This window comes from Lacerta agilis, chromosome 12 (genome assembly GCF_009819535.1).
Source record: "Lacerta agilis isolate rLacAgi1 chromosome 12, rLacAgi1.pri, whole genome shotgun sequence".
NCBI classification, from domain to species: domain Eukaryota; kingdom Metazoa; phylum Chordata; class Lepidosauria; order Squamata; family Lacertidae; genus Lacerta; species Lacerta agilis.
This window is the reverse complement of record NC_046323.1, coordinates 39760435-39780499: the sequence shown is the minus strand read 5'-3', so window position 1 is coordinate 39780499 and position 20065 is coordinate 39760435. Positions and strand designations below refer to the sequence as shown.

The following is a 20065-nucleotide window of genomic DNA, read 5'->3' as shown; positions in this document are numbered from 1 at the left end:
AATCCAGGCTTAACCTGCCACATGTTTAAGCACTTCAAGATTCCTATTGACTGAAGACTAGTTTTTTAAATTCTGTATTCTTTTAAAACTAACCCCACTTTCTATACCACTCCCTGCATTAACTCTTAATAGCTACACCTTATTTGAAGCTGTTAGATGCCCCTGGTGTGTTGTAACAAACGCACTCACCTACAGAGTTTTCTAACACACTCGCCATAGTGTTTGCACCACTGCTATAACTTTTTAAAGAGAAGGTCCATTTTGCACGCGTGTTTTCCGGAACTGCAGTAGGGAAAACATAGCAGCCTGTGAGTGTGCAAATGCATATTGCATTTTAACAGCCCCTAGGACACACTTGCTATAAAAGTGCCACACGTAGACATGCAGTGCTAGTGTTCTGTAGAGACCCAAACTTGGAAATGATACATTCTGTTTCATTTCTAGTCTGTCTCTGGTGTGTCGTTTTTTTAAAAAACCTGCTGCATGGTTAGTGCCCTTAGACAGTGTTTTTGTCTTTTGCTTTTAAATCATATCACCTTCTTCCCTGTTTTTGTTTTGAAACAGAAGGACGAAAATTACAGAAGCCTCCCACGAGACACCAGTAGGTGGTCTGCCCAGTTTCTTAGGGACAATGCTCGCTCATCACTAAGTGCCAACCATCCCATGGTAGATAAATGGCTGGAGAGACAAGAACAGGTAACATATGTGTTTTTAGATAATACAGGTTCAATCAAGCCTTTATTTATGCATGCACACACAACGCCACGTGCCCTTACCTATATTTTAAATGGTGGTGGTGTTAGTGTGGGCATCCTGTTGGGTCATGTTGGAAGGATATGGTAATATTTTAACAGAAAACAAGTTGGATGCAAATGCATTGGATCTAGCAGGGGTTGCCACCTTTTGGGCCCATGTTCACATTTCAGGCTGGAGAAACTGTTGTCAGCATCACACAGCACACAGGCTGCAGCCAAGCACACGGCAACCTATTCTGTTGGCTAGAATAGAATGCTTTTTTCAAGCCATTTCAAGGGGGGGGGGCAGGTGAGGAGATCCTGTGGGCACCAGGGTACGTCCCTGTGGGTACATGAGTGCTATAGTGGTAACCCTTGGTGCATAGCATGACCAGTGTTAGAGCTGAAACACAATATTGTGCAATGCATCTGTTATACGACTGTACTATTACAGACTGCAGGTGGGGTAATTCCCATTTGATAACTACCCCCCCCCCCACATAACATCCCAGCACATATTCAACTGGTATTTATGGATTAAGGCTTAAAATCCTTCTATCCCGTGCTAATTTTCTGTTAAATAAAGAGGTGCCAGAACTCGCTTGTTCTCTTATAATGGAAATGGGTACCCACCTGGGAGGTGCTGGAACTGAGTGAGTTCCAACTGAAAAAAAGCCCCACTTCTCTCTATAATACTGGCTGAATTTAGTTCTCCTCCTCTTGCACAATCTTTGTTATGCTAGTACAATGGGCTGCAATGAGACCAGCCTTGCAACCAGCCAGGAGATGTTTACATGGGGAAGCATTCAGGTTTCAATTCCCCATACACAGTCTGAAGTAGTACAGTCTACCAATACATGGATTGTATGAGTCTGCTGTACAGTACCTCTGGCATCTTAAAGCCTGATTTTGCAGAGCTGTTGCTCAGAGTGAAAATTCTGTCAGCTGCCACCTAGTCCATATTATTGGTTTCTTATTGTTAACACCAAATTAGAAATCCATCTTTCAAGGCAAGTTGAACTGGGAGTTTTTAAGAGTGGTCTTCTTTTTTTTAAAAAAGGTATTCCATTTACATATTTCTGATAGCTTTGTATTTTGTGCATTTCCAAGCCCACAATTGCTGCTGAGATCAGCAGTGATATCAAAACATACTTGAATGGTGTTACTTAACAGAGCGATCTTTTCACCTCTTTTTCTGAGTATCTTTTTGTGTCTGTGTGGGCTCCCCCCCTTAAAGATCTATTAAATTTGATGTTAATGAGTCTGTATGTACCTAAAAACGAAGGATCCTTTGGTGATTTCATATCAGTGGGGTAATTAATTAAACTGAAATTGTTTAACAGGGCATGAACAGTAGAAGCAAATCTATAATGAGAGCAGAATGGAGCATAACACTGTGGAGGGTGAGGATGAGGCTTGTAAATGATAGACCAGATGCAAGGAGAATTCCTGGTTTTAACCCTTTCCCTCCCCCTTCCTATATGTTTTAAATCTTTAATGCATACATTTTTTTTAGTGTTTAATATGTTATGTCTGTCTTGCATTTGTTTGGTGGAATTTGGATTACTTAACAAATTTATATTTAGGGTGCTCTCTCTTGTAAACATATTGGGCCATTTCTGGTGGTACTTCGCCCTGTGACAGATATGGCATGTTCCCGTCTTCACTCTTCCTCCCTTCTTATCTTAATTAAACTGGAAGGTCCTGCATTAACATATTGGAGAAGTTATGGGAAGGAAGAGAGGAAGCCAAAAAGTTTCTGCTGAATTAGCCGTGAGGATATAGGGTCTCATGGGTGAATTTTCATCTAAACAGACATATTGATTACTACTGTGCACAGCCAGAGATATCAGTCAGCAAGCTTGGCCACTTGATATGGCCCAGATCATTATCTTTACCTTCGAGGCATGTTCTTAGATGTGGGTGGTCTAATCAGATCAGATGCAGTGCATACTGTTTCTAATCTGGCCGGCACCCTGTTTGATGCGAAATCACTTTGCATTATTGGGAGCCCTTTTTTAACTTACTCTTAAATGTGCTCAAGTTTGTGGATGATGCCAAATCATCCCCAAGGATTATCTCCAGACCTGGACAAATGGGAAACAAAATGGCAAATGAGATTCATTGTAATAAGTGTAAAATGATGCATGTTGAAACAAGGCAAGAAACTTATACATATGTTTATGAGAACTCAATTTGCCGTGACAGTTCAGAAAAATGGTATTGGGGTGGTGATGAATACCTCAGTGCCTGCAGTGGCAGCGAGAAGGAAGAAAATTCAGCACTAGAGATTATTGCAAACTGGATTGAAAATAAAATGGCTAGTGTCATAGTGAATTTATATAAATCAGTGGTGGAACTGTGCTTGGAACGCCTTCCACACAGTTTTACTCTTCCTATCACATAAAATTTATTTTAGTACTAGAATAGGGCAAGCAAAATGATCAGGGACTGGAACATCTTTCCATGGCAGAAAGACTAAAATATTTGTTGTTGTTTTTTAAAAGGTGTATAAGAGCAAAAATGACAGAGCTTTATAAAGTTTGGCATGGCAGAAAAAAGTGAAAGAGACAACTTTTTCCTTATTCTCATAATAATAATAATAATTGTGGGCACCCAATTAAATAGACAGTGGATTCAGGACCCATAAAATAAAGAATTACTTTACGAAGTGCATGGAATTCACTGCTGTAGAAGTGAGTATATTTACTGGCTAATTGTTGTTGTTGTTGTTGTTGTTTAGTCGTCTTACTTGTGTTCGACACTCCGTGACCCCATGAACCAGAGCATGCCTTGCAAACTCTCACTTTCTTCTCAAAGCTTCTCCTTTTTTATGTCCATGGAGTTTTCTTGGCAAAATACTGGAGTGGTTTGCCAGTTCCTTCTCCAGGTGGATCACATTTAGTCTAAACTCTCGGCCATGACCTGTCCGTCTTGGGTGGCCCTGAACGGCATAGCTCCTAGCTCCTTGGAGTTATTCAAGCCCCTTTGCCACAACAAGGCAGTGATCCGTGAAGGGCAGTTACTGGCTTAAACAACTTTAAAGAAGGGTGTAGGAAGCTGCCTTACACTGAGTCAGACCATCGGCCCATTTAGCTTTCCACAGTTTCAGAGGAGAAGGGTCTTCACCTGCCTAACTTGGAGATGCCAGGGATTGAATTTGGGATTTTCTGCATTCAACACAGATGTTCCACTACTGAGCTACAGCTCAGAGAAATGTGGTCTAGGTCTATCAACCATTATTAGGCATAGCAGTTAAGTAGGGTGCTTTCTTCATGCCCGGGGTGATGGACTTTGTGTATCTATTTTGGCAAACAATGACTTTACACCAGGCCCTCTGTAGTGTCTTGGTTGTTCAAACTAGGCTTGCTCTATGACTAAAGAGTACTTGCTTTTACTTAGCTTGTCTATGCTTTATAAATGATGAGCCAATGCTGACCCAAGCAAATGCTAGCCACAAACAGGAGGTTGCAATCATCCAGTTGATCCCTGGAACCCATTATAGGATCTTACACAAACAATGCTTGTAATTCATCTATTAATCATCCAGTGTGAATGAATGGGAGCCAGCCAGCAAGCCTATTCAGCTTGTGGTGAACTCAATATCTATTTCTGTATTTTCTGAAGAGGATCAGGCTTGTCTCTTTTTCAGCAAGGACTAATTAGAATCATAGAATTGTGGAGCTGGAAGGGACCCCAACAGTCATCTAGTACAACTCCCTGCAATGCAGGAATCTCAATTTAAGCATACATGACAGATGGTCATCCAACCTCTGCTTAAAAACCTGCAATGAAGGAAGAGTCCACCACCTCCCGAGGGAGTCTGTTCCACCCCTGTGACTTGGCTTTAGTCCTGCAATGTTACACTTATTTTGTACAACTCTGGATGCCCCAGGAAACTCTCTACCTATGTTTCGTGTTATGTACAGTGGTACCCCGCAAGACGAAATTAATTCGTTCCGCAAGACTTTTCGTCTTGCGGAAATTTCGTCTTGCGAGGCACCGTTTCCCATAGGAACGCATTAAAATTTAATTAATGCGTTCCTATGGGGGAAAAAGTCCGGGGGCCCCTTCCGACCGTCACCGGAGCCTCGCCGCGCCGTGTTTTAAAGCTACAGGGAGCGAACAGCAGCACTGCTGTTCGCTCCTTGCAGCTTTAAAACGTGGCGCGATGAGGCTCCGGTGGGGAGAGGCGGCGTCGGATCGCGCACGGCCATCCAAAATGGCGGCGCGATCCCACTCCCCCCCCCCGCGCACCAGAGCCTCGCCGCGCCGTGTTTTAAAGCTAGAGGAAGCGAACAGAAGCATTGCTGTTCGCTCCCTGCAGCTTTAAAACGCGGCGCGATGAGGCTCCGGTGCGCGGGGGGCGGCGTCGGATCGCGCACGGCCATCCAAAATGGCGGCGCGATCCCACTCTGCCCCAACAGCAGCACTCCTGTTCGCTCCCTGCAGCTTTAAAACGCGGTGCCGCGCCATTACAGGGAGCTGTAAAGGCTTACCTTTTTCTCTGGTCGGGAGGGGTGTTGTGCATCGCATCCATCTTGGATCGACTGTGCATGTCTGGAGATCGCATTTTGGATGGCCGTGCGCGATCCGACGCCGCCCCCCCGCGCACCGGATCCGCGTCGCGCCGCGTTTTAAAGCTGCAAGGAGCGAACAGCAGCACTCCCTGCAGCTTTAAAACACGGCGGGGCGAGGATCCGGTGCTTACAGTGGTACCTCGCCAGACGAATTCGTCTTGCGAAAAAGAGCCATAGACGAATTCGTCTCGCGAGTCAACTAAAAACTCGCAAAACCCTTTCGTTTTGCGAGTTTTTCGTTGTGCGAGGCATTCGTCTTGCGGGGTACCACTGTAATGACAATCAAGTCCTGCCTAGTTGTTGTTGGGTTTCAACTCCTATCAGCTCCAGCCCAATGATCAGGGATCATGGGAGTGGTATTCAAAAATATCTGGATGGTACCATGTTATCTATCACTGTACTAAAAGATAGTGACTGATGCAAGTTCACCCAGTGAACGTCATGGCTGAGTGGGGATTTGAATCTGGGTATTCCCAGTTGTAGCATGACAAGACAACCAGTGCTCCATAGCGGCTCTTAAATTCACAGCATGGAAGTTCTCTTTTGTGGGAAGGAATAAGAGACTACATCTTCTTTCCTCATTTTGCAGTGAATTTCAGATTTTTTTTCACAGTCAGTGCAAGCTCTCCTAGCAGATAGTCTATTTCTTCAGCACCATTATGAACAAACATGCATAAGGCTGCAGAGAGGGACTTATTAAGAGAATAGAGCTAGCCTTTATATAAAGAAATTGCCGCTGTTCATTATTACACTACTCTGGACCTCATCATCTGATCACTGAAAAAGCATTTGAAAATGTGTGTGTGCTCCTTTGTCCACTCAGGTGCATATTATCACAATTTTCCGTAATGTAAAATAATTGGCAGCCCATTTTTTGAAGCCTGGTGAACTAGAGAGTAGCACCTGTAGTTGCTGGTTAGGAAAATATGCTTGAATATATGTATCGCCCCACATTATATTACAAAGCATACTTCTTGAAGAAAGCATGAATGCTCTGAGATAAAGGTTTCCTTTAATTCTACCCCATAAAATGATGCATCCTAGATTAGCTTTCTTGCCATTCTTGGCTGCAAACATGTTGAGCTCATGACTTATAGAATACACAGGCACTCTGTATATTAAGGGTACCTGTGTACTCTATAAGTCATGTAAAATTTTATGGATCTCTTCCAGGAATGTCATTAGTGGTGTATAATAGTGTTTAATCCTTCAAAAATAATTTTAAGGAAAAAGTGAAGCAGTCTTTTGTACCCATTACACAAGCCTGTTGTGAAAAACACTACTTGCTTTAGAAATAACTACAGTATATTGCCAGCTTCATATGCAATGAGGAGACTGGCTAGCCAAATGCCAAGATTCTTCATGCAGCAGTTACAGATATAGAGCAATAACCCAACAATCCATCATATTCCTACAATGATAAGATTGCAGGATAGCCTACTGCAGCTAAGTGGCACACGCTTGATTTTTAAAACCAGAGAGAGATGCACTAGAAGCAGCTAAATACTATCCCTGGGTGAACTTCTGTATTTTCTAGCTGTTGAGGAGAACTGAACCTTTTGAATGAGGTGCTAGGTTCCTGGGTAGTTCTTTCTTTACCTGCAGGAATCATATCTAGCTACCTATCTACGTATCTATATGTTTTTTATATATATAATCTATGGGCCCTTTCTTCATTCTGGAGGAATCTCAGTCAAACCTATTTAGTGAAAGCTAGTGTTGAATTATTGACTAGAATATTTCAGGGGTAGCACTTGCCAAGTGTCTAGTTTGGGCTCAGCAAAAATGGCCCTTTGAAATGCTGCAAAATTGCACTCTTTTTCTGGGGGACCCCCCCAATATAAAAATGTTTCAGAATACTATTTTCTGAGAAATTGAAGCTCAGCTCCACTTTGAATATGTAAGTTCCCTTCCCCTGCAATGCAATCTCCACCTGTTATGACAACAGACAGCCTTCAGAGTGCAGAAGCTGTAGTGTCTGTGATGTCATATTTAGAAAATACAATTTTTCTCCTTATCCAACTGTTACCACAGGCTGGCAATACACCAGCTAATAGCCCTGGCCAGTTTTAGCAACATGAGAAGAATATTGCTGTCATTTAAACAAGTGTGTGCTAAGGCAGCAAACTGATCACCAGCGTCCTAGAGGTTGATTTAAAACCCTAAACCACAGTTTAGCATTATAAGTATGAGCCTTGGGCTTGTGTACACTCCCCTGTTGCAGTGTGTGTGACATGGGAGACAGGGAGCAGAGTATATAAATTTATTGCATTTATATACTGGCTTTCTACCAAGAACCCCAAGGTGTCTTACAGTTCTAAAGGGCAAAGGCAAATAAATGATATAAAACATGAAGATGCTTCTCTTCTTCTTTCTCACATGGCAGATGGTGGCCATTGATGGTGGTGAGTGAAGGTGTTGGAGTGCAAGCTCTGTGTACCACAAGACCTGTCCTGCACTCTTGAAACGAGCTAGTATGCTGCCCTCAGGCACATTAGAGGATGTTGTTCCATCACCAGCACTGAAGTACATTTCAGCTGTCGGTCCAGTTGACTTCTGTATGCAGAATGGCTTTGCTTTAGGCAACAAAATGTATTGGTCCATTCCTGTACATAACTTACATAAACAAAATTTGTAGATAATTAAAACATGGATCAGTAAGGTAAAGGTAAAGTTACCCCTGACCATTAGGTCCAGTCGCAGACGACTCTGGGGTTGCAGCACTCATCTCACTCTACAGGCCGAGGAGCCGGCGTACAGCTTCCGGGTCATGTGGATAAGTTGGATAAGGAGAAAAATTGTATTTTCTAAATACAACGTCACAGACACTACAGCTTTTGCACTCTGAAGGCTGTCTGCTGAACCAGAGCAGCGCACGGAAACGCTGTTTACCTTCCCGCTGGAGTGGTAACTATTTATCTACTTGCACTTCGACGTGCTTTTGAACTGCTAGGTTGGCAGGAGCAGGGACCGAGCAACGGGAGCTCACCCGTCAACCTTCTGATCGGCAAGCCCTAGGCTCAGTGGTTTAGATCACAGCGCCACCCGCTGTCCCTTACATGGATCAGTAGACAACTTGAAAAGGTGTGTTGGGTTGAATAATAGTCTTTTGGGGCAAAAAAAGCAGGAGTAATTTATTTAACAGTTAGAAACAATTTCTTTGTGTTAAACAAAAACTATAGTTCACATATATACTTATAGGAAAACATTAGAAGAATGTAGAGCACCATATTCGTTCTTCCAATAAATACAGGTTGTTTTCATTGTAAAAATCCACATGGTAATTGTTTATAAGAGGGCCAGTGGCATTGAAATGCTCTCAGCCAATGAACTGTTTACTTTTAAAAACTTGTTTTTAACGAGTCACATTGATCAATCTATTAAATATGGTTTATTATTATTTTTTCTCACCATTGGGCATATTTGAATTGCAAACCCCTACGTCCCCCCCTTTTTTTCTTCTTAAAAATTGCTTTTGAGTCTGTATCATGACTCCTCAGTGAATTTCCATTTGACGTTTGGTGAGGCTGGTTCATAATGTAATGATTCTTCGTTATTTGTAAACTCTGAATGTTGCACTGTTTCCTGATTACTTAAATGTTCTTATTCACAGTGCTTAAGGGCGCTAAAAGATAAATATCTAGAGTGCTTCAGAATATATGTTTCAGGCTCACAAAATTAGTATTTCCACACTTAAAATTATTACAAGCTCAACACTTCACAGTTAGGCCAAATTTTTGCTGTTGTTCCACTGGGACTTCAACCTAAGTGAAGAGTGAGGGAACGTTGTTGAACAGTGCCCTTAATTACTATAGTGCCAAACGAATGCACAAGTGAAATACATTAGTAGAATTAAAATTTGTCTTTTATTCCCTTGGTGGGTAATACAGTTAATGAATATAGATCTGACCAAATTAAGATAATTTATTTCAATGGTTTACATCACTGTAAAAGTTTTAGTGCAGCATAGACTGTTCATACAAACTTTAAATAGAAGCAGTTCTTGTATCCGCTTCGAATACTGTGAAGGTTAAAAGTTTTAACTGTATTAAAGCAATTCACTTAATTATGTCTATAGAGGATATTGTTTCCTCTGCTGTGGATTTCTTCATCCACAATTCTCAATGCCAGTCAGAAGCAGTTTTCTAACATCTATTTAGAGATGTTTCCACCAATGATATGTACTGTAATTCAAAATATTAGCCCATATTTTGACCTCCATAACAGTATGGCTGGTGCCTATCATAAGCACTCCTTCCTTGCAGTTGACCAGTTTTAATTTACACGCAGATAATTTATGGCATTTGCGGAAAGCCTCTACACAGCTTCCACTGAAGGCAGAGTGGTGGCGGAAACCCAGCCAGATGGTGGGGGTGGTAATAATAATAATAATAGTCAAACCTAGCTGAGTGGCATCTACACCAGCATCCTCCAATATGGTATCCTCCAAATGTTGTTGGACTACAACTCCCATCAGTCCTGGCCAGATCAGGGGTGCTGGTAACTCTAGTCCAAAACATCAGGAAGGGACCAGGTAGGGGAAAGCTGCTCTGACTGACAGCAGCTGTCCTGGCCTGCAAGCATGAGTCTTTCCCAGCCCTATTTGGAGATGCCACAGACTGACCTGAATTAAAATTTAGCTCAATGTCCTCAATTTAAAAAGGTTGTTCAGGAATGTCCCCAAGAGAGAGGGAGAATGTTCTCCTGCCCACCCCACATGCACCTAGAGAAACCCCTCCCCAATTAAGAGACATATTGGCATTGAGTTCAATGGCACACTGTTGGCTGCAGTTGCCTGCTTCAGTATGAAAACCCATGATCTTACAATGAAAGGGAAATAGTCTCCTAGCTTTAGATACACATAGAGGGAAAAGCCACCTGGACGATTCTTGTTTAAGAAATGTTGGGACAAAAACTGGACTGATGCATTTGTATTGGCTCTTCATGTGTCTCTAGTCCTGATTTCTCTCTGTTTATCATCCTCAACAGTTAATTAAGGATAGGGGTTTGGATCTGTATAATTAAAATTTTAATTGATTAATTACACTGATTGCTAATTTTAATGGCTTTCTTTAAACGAGTAATCATAAATTGTCTCAGCAATACCCAAGCCATGTGCAGTTATCCCTTTTTGTTTTGTTTCTTTAAATCAGGAGTCAGCAAACTTTTTTAGCAAGGGGCCGGTCCACTGTCCCTCAGACCTTGTGGGGGGCCGGACTATATTTTGAAAAAAAGAAGAACGAATTCCTATGCCCCACAAATAACCCAGAGATGCATTTTAAATAAAAGCACACATTCTACTCATGTAAAAACACCAGGCACGCCCCACAAATAACCCAGAGATACATTTTAAATAAAAGGATACCCATGTAAAAACATGCTGATTCCCGGACCGTTCGCGGGCTGGATTTAGAAGGCGATTGGGCCGGATGCAGCCCCCGGACTGTAGTTGCCTACCCATGCTTTAAATGGTTCCTGCTAGCACTTTGAATAGCTGCTTGCAGTTATGAGTCCAGTTTTTATTTCCAGGCATAACAAGTATCTAGAATAAATTGATTGGGTGCCATGCAGTAAAGCATGAATGGCCTGAAAAGTGTACTGAGTGAGCAGGCATGAACAGAAATCCTTCAGATTCAATTTTGGGGTTTCTCACATGCAAAGGATAATGGTGTCCCAGTTGTTCAGCTGCAATCTAATTTTAGTGTAATCTATGGGGCAATATATAAAATTATATAGGAAATAAACAGTATGTTGACAAAGAAGAAGATGGGAGAGTTTGAGGAGAATTAAGGGAACTGGAAGTCAAGGGTACAAATCTGTAGGGAGCAGTGTGGTTGAGCAATAATATAAACCAACTGTGTACACCCTTCTGATGTGTGAGTTCTGGTTAGTGCAGGTTATCAATATCAATACAGTGGTACCTCGGGTTACAAATGCTTTGGGTTACAAACACTTCAGGTTACAAACTCCGCTAACCCATAAATAGTACCTTGGGTTGAGAACTTTGCCCCAGGATGAGAACGGAAATCGCTCACCGACGGCAGCGGGAGGCCCCATTTGCTAAAGTGGTACCTCAGGTTAAGAACAGTTTCAGGTTAAGAACGGACTTCTGGAACGAATTAAGTTTGTAGCCCGAGGTACCACTGTATTGGGGAACAGTGGGTGCTGAAGTTAATTTGCTGGCTAAAGTGGCCCTTGGTCATGGCCAATAGAGAGTGAACAACAACAGAAGTCACTCCATGTCAAGAGGTTATGACTAACTTCCTCTCAAGTATCTGACAATATCCACTCGGTAAGTCAGAATGCTGCTGAAAGGCATCATTTGGTCCAGTTCAGTAAACGTTGTTCTTAGGTGGTGACGACAATGGAAATAACAGGCATTTGTTGATGCACTTGCTACTTTTCAGCATAGTTTTTAAATAATTTATTTTGCCCTGCAGATTGTCTTTGTTTAGTAATTTAATAATAATAATAATTTAAAGCATCTTTCTCCATGAGCTGCCTTTCAGCATGGCAGCAAGGGAAGAAAATTGATTTGCATTTGTATTTTCTGAAAAGAGAGCTTGAAGGAATTTCATGCCAGAGCTATAGAAGAACAAAGTTCTCTTCAGAAGTAATATATTGAACAGTACTTACGTTCAAAAACTATATGTGTTTACCAGGAATCATGTTTTTGGCCCAAACCCCCAAGTATTCTATGCTTGGTTGGTATGATTGACATCTCTCCTCCCCCGACATCCATGCATAAGGAAAAAGTGTGGTCTGAAATGCAGAATGTAATTCACCACTTTTTGATTTTTAACACTTTTCTAGAACTCCAAAAGAGGTAAAACGAAACATGGAAATAACTTAAAATAGATATAGATAATATAGACACACATGTGTTGGTTACATACACAATTTATATCCATCATAACGTTTCCCTGCCAGACCTTATTCAGTTACATAGAATGCCCATATTTGGTCTCAGCTAAGTAATTCTTTTGCATGAAAATATTGTTTGTCCTTACATTCCATTCCAAGATGATGATATATTTGGATAGTTGTGGGAGCGGGGGCATTGATTAGCATCCAGATGCAGCCTCCCACTCATTTTCTAGTCATTCAAATAGTTTTCATATGTGTCTTACCACTGCAACTGTTTTTAAAAAAGAATCCTTGAGCAATATTTATGGGGGAAAGGGTTTTCAAGGACTTTGTAACACACTTTTGAAATTCCCTTCCTTTCACATTGAGCTGTCGTTCATAATTCTTTGCTACCCTTGCCCCTTGATCTGTCTCTGTTGCTGTTTCAGTACAGTTTTGAAATATCCAAGTTTTCTTCTATTCCTTTGATAATCACATCAACTTGTAAGGCAGGAATCACCAGCATGATATCCAAAGGTGCCAGTGTGCTCAACATATCTTCTGTGGCACCCACAAAAATATTAATCAATATTCCCTTAAGAATCCACAATGCATGGGAGGCTATTTATTCTTCCTGCTCTGTTCCTGCTTGCACTGGCTCAGCATCTCCTACATTAAACAGGTGTCAAAAACAGTGGCCCAAACTACTTACGCTATTTACAAGTCCTGGATGAATAGAAATGCCAGGAAGACCACAAAGATGATGAATCCCTTCCTCTGGGAAGTCTATTCTCTAACCCTGTGCAATCGCTAAAAGGTGCTGCACTCTTCAGGAAAGTGTGAGAGCCTAGGAGGAGTCTTCCCAAGACAATAAAATAGCTTAGTTGAATTCCAGGCTTGTTAGGAGCTCTTGTATGCTTGGTGGTCTTCTAGGTTGTTCAACAGGAGCCTGACTCCACTTGCCTGATTATTCTCACCCTCCACCCCTGCCGGCTCCCGCAGCCTTGGGTCTGAACAGGATACCTCTTGAGTTCTTCCCTCAACTCATAATGTGGGAAATATTTTAAAAGATCATGAAAATGTTTGTAAAGCCCCACCACCCCCCGTGATTCAACTCAGCTCGAGATATATAAAAGCATGTCTTTTAGGATCAACTATGATGTCATATAGCATTTCAAAATTATAAAACAAGATTGTTTGTCTTTCTAATTTGACATTTGCACATAATTCATTTTAGGGTAGGAAAAACAGTGTGCTTTTTAATGTATTGTGAATTTTGCTGAAAGAGGCTTTCTTCCTGATAAACATATTTCCTTCAAGACCTTTTGTGGCGCTGCAGAGGTGAACAAATAAATTGTGATGTTCACTTTTGTGGGGTAGCGGCCACTTGATAATATGTATGATGTGTGGTGAAGTGGGTTTTTGTCCATGAAAGCTTCTGCTACAATGCATTTGTTAGTCTTGAAGGTGCCACGGGACTCCTTGTGTTTACTGCAAAAGATTAGCATGCAGCTATCCTGCAATTTTTCTCCAGATGGCACAGGCTGGGGGCTACATATCTTTTGGAGATGGATCCCATTGGAGCAAACCACAATACACACAGCAGCATGGCCAATTCCAATGGGAAGATAAGAGCTTGAAACCCAGTAGACATAAATAATAAACACCTGGTAGATGAATATTCTAGCTTTCAAATTAAGTTTCCTCAGTGCCTCTTTGGGTATGCAGTGATTCTAAATCATCCTTCTGTATGCCACAATAACTTCATGTTCTAGTTTAGAATGCTTGGGCTGCATACATGTCACACATTTAAAGCACCTGACTTTCCCCCAAAGAATCCTGGGAATTGCATTTTTAAGGGTTCTGGGAATTGTAGGCATGTGAGGAATAAAGTTCAGTTCCCAGGATACTTTGGGGGAAGTCATGTACTTCAACTCTGCTTTAAATGTATGAAGTTTATACAGCCGCCTTCTCCTTTCTCCTCCCAATAAATATATAATTCTTAGAAAAGGAAACTGTGATGAGGCCTTGAACCCACTTGTTTTATTTCATGTAGTTTATATCGCACTTGCCCTGTCTCCCCCTCGTAGACTCAGTTCTTGACTTCAGCTGGATTATTATTGAAGGCCCAACATAGATTGTGTTATAAATTGCACAGTTCGGAAGTTACAACAGAGTTTAGGATACATGGATAGGCATAAACTATAAAATTGTCACAACCCCTGACATGCTCCCGAGCTCCTCTTTTGAAGTGTGTGCATGTGCACAGTTATTCACTTGGTTGTCTTCCTGAGCCACTGGGCAAGCAAATGGGCACTCCTATGGGTCTGCTTGTGCCATTGTAGCCATTGCCGCATCCTTGGCCAGCACACTATTTGCTCTAGCCCCAAGGGTGAGGCGTGCTTTGCTGTCATGACATGCTACTGGAGTCAACTCGGGGCATCAAATGCCTCTAAGGCAGGACTATCCCCATGACAACCTACTTATCTGCCTCCACAGTATCTAGATCAGGGCCTCCCAGACCACTCCCCCCCCCCAGGATCCAATCCTGCACCCGTGTCCCCTTCCTCCTCTCCTCTGACCAGCCCTGTTCATAAACATCCCCTTTTGTCCAGGATGCCAGTGTGCATAAACTGCACTAAATCTAAGTGATCTGGATATCAAAAAATATGAGGCTTAGCACGGCCAGGAAAATTATTTCACCCCACTTCTGCATATAAATGGATACATCCTATTGCTGAAATGTTAAACCTGGTTATCTGTCCTCATGTCATTAGAATTGCATAGGCAAGAGATCTGCCCCCAACCCTTTCTTTGCATCCCAGTCCCACCACCCTCCATGTGTTCAGGGGTGGGGGTATGGTATAGAGCAGGGAACCTGCCCTGCATGTGTGTTAGGTAAGAAGATCACAGCAGGGAGATGGAGCTAGCAAGTGTGACCCCCCCCTTCCCCCTTATTCAATACTAATCCTTTGAGAATTGAACACTCCAATAGGGTGATTGCCCACATATCCCATCCTTTTCTACGTATGTCAGAGGCCAGCCTTCCAGAATAACTTTCTGCCAGGAGCCATTTTATTTTCAGTGTCTGAACTACAAGACAACAGAGTGTTCCCAGTCAACAGAGGGTAGCAGTGATGGCTTTTAACATACACCATTAGAACTGCATGGTGGCAGCTTTGGGAGATGTTAGCTGCTGGAAAAAGTAAAGGAGGAGAGTCGCAGGCTGTTGTGATTGAGAGCATGCCAGAGATAGTCTGACTTAACTGTTTGGTCCTCTGAAGCAGCCAATTCCCCTCTATTGCTAGATATTTTCCTTCACCAGTTTTTGTCTGATTCATCAGGCATAATAATAAGCTGCATGAAATGCTTAACTTTATCTCTCCCCCCCCTTTCCCCCTTCTTTTTGATGGAAAAGAGCAGTTCAGAATGCAGGAAAAAAACTGTTACTGGAGTCTGTGAGGGCATCTTCTTCATGGCGACTTGAGACTCCCTACTGATTAGAATAACCCTCTAGTCAGCTGTGTCATCTGTGGCGCTAATTTAAAGGCCATAGTAATGTCACCAAACAACTGAACAGTGGCTGAAAAGGGAATATCTTTAAAGCAGATTTTTATCTGCACTTTATTAAATTTTTCACAGATATTTACATCCTGCCAAATAAACAAGCAAAGCCACGGAGTGATATGGCGAAAACATTTGAAAGCCTCAGACTCCCCCCCCTTTAAATATCTCTCCATGGGCACTGAGCCCAAAGCCAATCTTCCATCTCTGTAGAGAAGATTTGCTTTAGCCTGCACGTTTTTCCCATTTCCAAAACCAGACTTTTGTAGTGCTTTGAAGTTTTATAGTGATAATATTTAACACATTGCTCCAAGCCAGAGTAAATAAAATATCTTAAAATAACCACAGCCTTTGCAACATATCTATTTGAAATTAACTTTTAAGAATCCAGAAGGATAGTGCCGATTATATTACTTTTAATTAAATATTCCCTTTTTATGGATGTATAAAAGCTGCCTCATCCTAGTGTGGAGTATGAGCTATATATATATATATATATATATATATATAGATAGATAGAGAGAGAGAGAGAGAGAGAGAGAGATTGGAGTGGGCATTTTGCATGCTATGGCGATAACAGGCAAATGTGGTTCTGATGTGGTGGGTTGCCTCACATCTCATTTTTAGCATTAACTTCTCTTGCCATGTGGGGATTAAAGTTGCAGGTTCAATCCTCATCATCTCCAAGAACATTGGCATAAATGCATGCTAACTCAGTGTCCTGTCATTTTTCCTTGACCTGATTTTCAGAAATGGTGTTTGTTTCGGGATATTAAATGCACTGTTGGCTCCTGGTTTCAGGGGGCTCTTTGCCATTCTAGCTTTTTTATCATTTTGAGAAGAAAAAAAAAACAAGACAACAACTGTATACTCATTCACTGGATCTCTGCTTTGCAGCTACCTCAGTTTATTTCTTTTAAAAAGATCTTGATTTTTAAAAATTGCTTACTCTGGGGAATAATCCACATACTGAGTTGGATCCAGACATACTTCTCCACAAATAGAAGAGACTTTTCTCTTCATGGAAAGGACTATGATCCAGGGGAGGTTCCTGGTAGAGGAAAGAGAGGCAGTTTTTGCCTATTTCTACCTGGAGCCCTCAGCACCACCTCATGAGCACCTTCTTAGGGGATTTTAAAGAGCATTTGGGGGGGGGATATTAATCAGCAAAAATGACCTCCCCCCCACTTCCTCCATGGAACATCCCAGGAGTAGAACCTCTCTCAGAAAATCTGGATCCAAACCTTTAGTTTAGGCTTGGATTAGGCCAAGAGCCCATCTAGTCCAACACACTGTTACCACAGTTACCTACCAGATTCCCTTGGGAAACCTGCAAGTGGAACCTGAAAAATATAGTGCTTTCACAACCTGTGATTCACAGAAAGCACTATATTCAGCAGCCTGCATTGGAGGTAGAACTTAGCCATACTTAAAACAGTGTTCAATAAATTATCTTATGAGTCTCAGAATTCTTAGTTGAACTAACCGTATCATATTTTATTTGTGAACAGCCATGGTTATTTTAGTGATTTTCCTAACACTCTCCACTCCTGTTGGTAGCAGCTATATTGTGCAATAATTTCTGTTCTTTGAAGAATTATCACTTATTTGTGTTCAATAGGTTGGGCACACTTCTCTGCTGTTCTGTTTATCTTGGTAGCTTTTGAAAACAGTGGAAATTATTCTCTAAAGGAGGTTGGTCTGTGTTCTTTGTTCAGCACCCAGCATGACCTGCCTTTTTGCCTCTAGCTGGTGATGTGACCACCCACCCACCCACCCCTTTACACACCAGAAGTTATTGTGCTTTGCTGTTTAATTTCATGCAAAAGTTTCCACCTTATGCAAGTTTGCAACGCGTCACGTATTTATATGCTTGTTTGGGCAACAAATACTTTCTTTGTTTCGCATTACTCATTGCCAGTGGCATAATAATTATAAGCACCTAAATGTTGTTAATGTAACAGGTTGGGCCTGATTGTTATAGTTCTTAGGAGAAAAACCCGTATAAGGTTTTTAACTTGGGACTTCTTTGTGGGATTGACCAGTTTTGACTGGTGAAGGGCACCGTACACCACTTGGCCTGATGCAGGAGTCTCCCTTTTCATTTTAGTGATACAGGCAGCTCTAGTAACACATCCCATCAAAGTAAATGGGATGATCCTGTGTCATTCAGGCAAGGTCGCTTACTAGTCTCCCATGTCTGGAGCTGCCCAGGGGAACAAAGGAAGCAAGGTTCCTTATCTGGAATTAGTTACAGGTAGGTAGCCATGTGGGTCTGCCATAGTCAAAACAAAATAAAAAATAAAAAAAATCTTTCCAGTAGCACCTTAGAGACCAACTAAGTTTGTTCTTCGTATGAGCTTTCGTGTTGTTGTTGTTCAGTCGTTCAGTCGTGTCCGACTCTTCGTGACCCCATGGACCAGAGTACGCCAGGCACGCCTATCCTTCACTGCCTCTCATGCACACAAAAGCTCATACGAAGAACAAACTTAGTTGGTTTCTAAGGTGCTACTGGAAGGAATTTTTTTATTTTTTATTTTGTTTTATCTGGAACTGTTAGTTACCGCAAAGCAAATACCCTCCTATGGGTATCCGCACATACCCTTCTGCCTCCTATAGATGCTTCCTCTTACCCTAGCTCATTTCATATTGATACATTTTTGAAGCACTCATGTCAAGTGAACCATCTTCACCTCTCTGGACATGTACATTTCATAGAGTGTTAGGTAACACCTTATAAAGTTCAGAGGTAATTGTCTGAACATTTGTGACCCAGAGTTTGTGACTGTTTATGATCATTGGAAGAACAATGCTTACAGATAAGCAATCTTTCTTCTATTTTGGATGAAATCCCTAACTGTGTGTTTCCCTGTTTTTCTGCAGTTACACCAGAAGTGCACATATTAGATTTTAAGGTAATTGTGGTGATTGGAATCGCTAAAGACTCTCAAAGAGATTAAAGGACCAATAAAGCTATTAAACTGAAAGGAGGGAGGGATCTCACAGAATATAACCTTGGAAAGCATGGCGTGCTTTCATCTGATACATTAAACATGGAAATGTATCTTGAGAGAGAACAACTAAAAATGGCCAAATAGCCAAATCACAATCAGTTCTGTCATGTTATAAATTACAAATGGATTTTATGCATCACCTTTTATTTCATTTGCACAATTTTTAAAAGAAGAATATTTCCTTTGATCTGATATATTACATTTCACAGTCTGGAGTGCTTTAATTTTCTTCCATTTTGGAAAGATTGGCACTGGCAGCATGGCAAGTGCAAAAATCCTTTCTCGTACCTCTCGTTGTGCCAAGAGGAAGTCCAAGGTGGTTGTACATCCTGTTGCTAGGATAAAAATGGGTTTAGAAATGTATACATTTAGATAAACTATGTTAAGCAATAAGTATTTTGTAAGAAAATATGTTCAAAAATGTGTATTTAAAGATACAGACGTACCTCGGAGATATTGCGGGTTCAGTTCCAGAACACCACAATAAAGTGAATATTGCAATAAAGCATAGCACACATTATTTATTTAATTATTTTTGTTTCCCAATGCATAAGATGTGTGTTCCATTTGCGGAAAGCCACTGTGGATGGTAGATTGAGTTTGTGTATGTGCTTGTTTGTTTTTTGTATTTGGAATTTTTACTGAAAGATGTTTTGAGGGCTCTATTGGAAAAGCAGGATATGCATTCCTAAGTAAAAAAATATATAAAAAATCAAGCCTCTCATACTTGTCAGTATTTTGATAACTCTCTATGCTGTGTTACTGCTTACATTTTGATGTTTAGATCATACAGAGTTCAGTGGAGTTTCAGACACCTAATTGTTCAGATTCGATGTACAGGATCTGCGGTGTTTCAGTAAACATGTGAGCTGCTTTAAAGCTTTTAACACACTTTTTTGTATAGACAACTTGATATAGATGTTTAAAAGGAATCCCTGTGAAGCGTTTTGGCGGGAAATGCTATCTTGATCACACTAAGCGCATTCTAGTCTTTCTTCCTCATTTAGTTTTGAATGCTCCAGGGGGAATGATTTTCATGAGAAATTTGTGTTGGTAATCGCAAACAGACATAATTCTGTAATTTTCTCATGAAGTATTGGCTAAATTTTTGGCTTTAATGACCTGACACTTTTCCAAAGAGGAACACATTTTTGTTCAAACTCCAAGAAAAACAGTACATACAGCACTGGAGATTTTTTTTTTTAATTGCTCAACATTTTACAGTTATTTTCAATAAACAGAGCATATAACCTATCAATTTGTAAAAATATAATGAGAATTCAAGCCTATTCAACCATTTCATTAATGTTCTGGTAGAGGCTGGGTT

General features: G+C 41.2%; 1 protein-coding gene across 3 annotated transcripts in view; it reads left to right on the top strand.

Moving 5' to 3' along the window:
- Nucleotides 1–20065, top strand: part of PARD3 (par-3 family cell polarity regulator) — a 624867-nt gene that overhangs the window by 238094 nt on the left and 366708 nt on the right. For all 3 annotated transcript variants that reach the window (XM_033166263.1, XM_033166261.1, XM_033166262.1), the window contains exon 5: nucleotides 565–696. In XM_033166263.1, the coding sequence (XP_033022154.1) occupies nucleotides 565–696 (132 nt within the window). The remainder of the gene's footprint in view (nucleotides 1–564; nucleotides 697–20065) is intronic.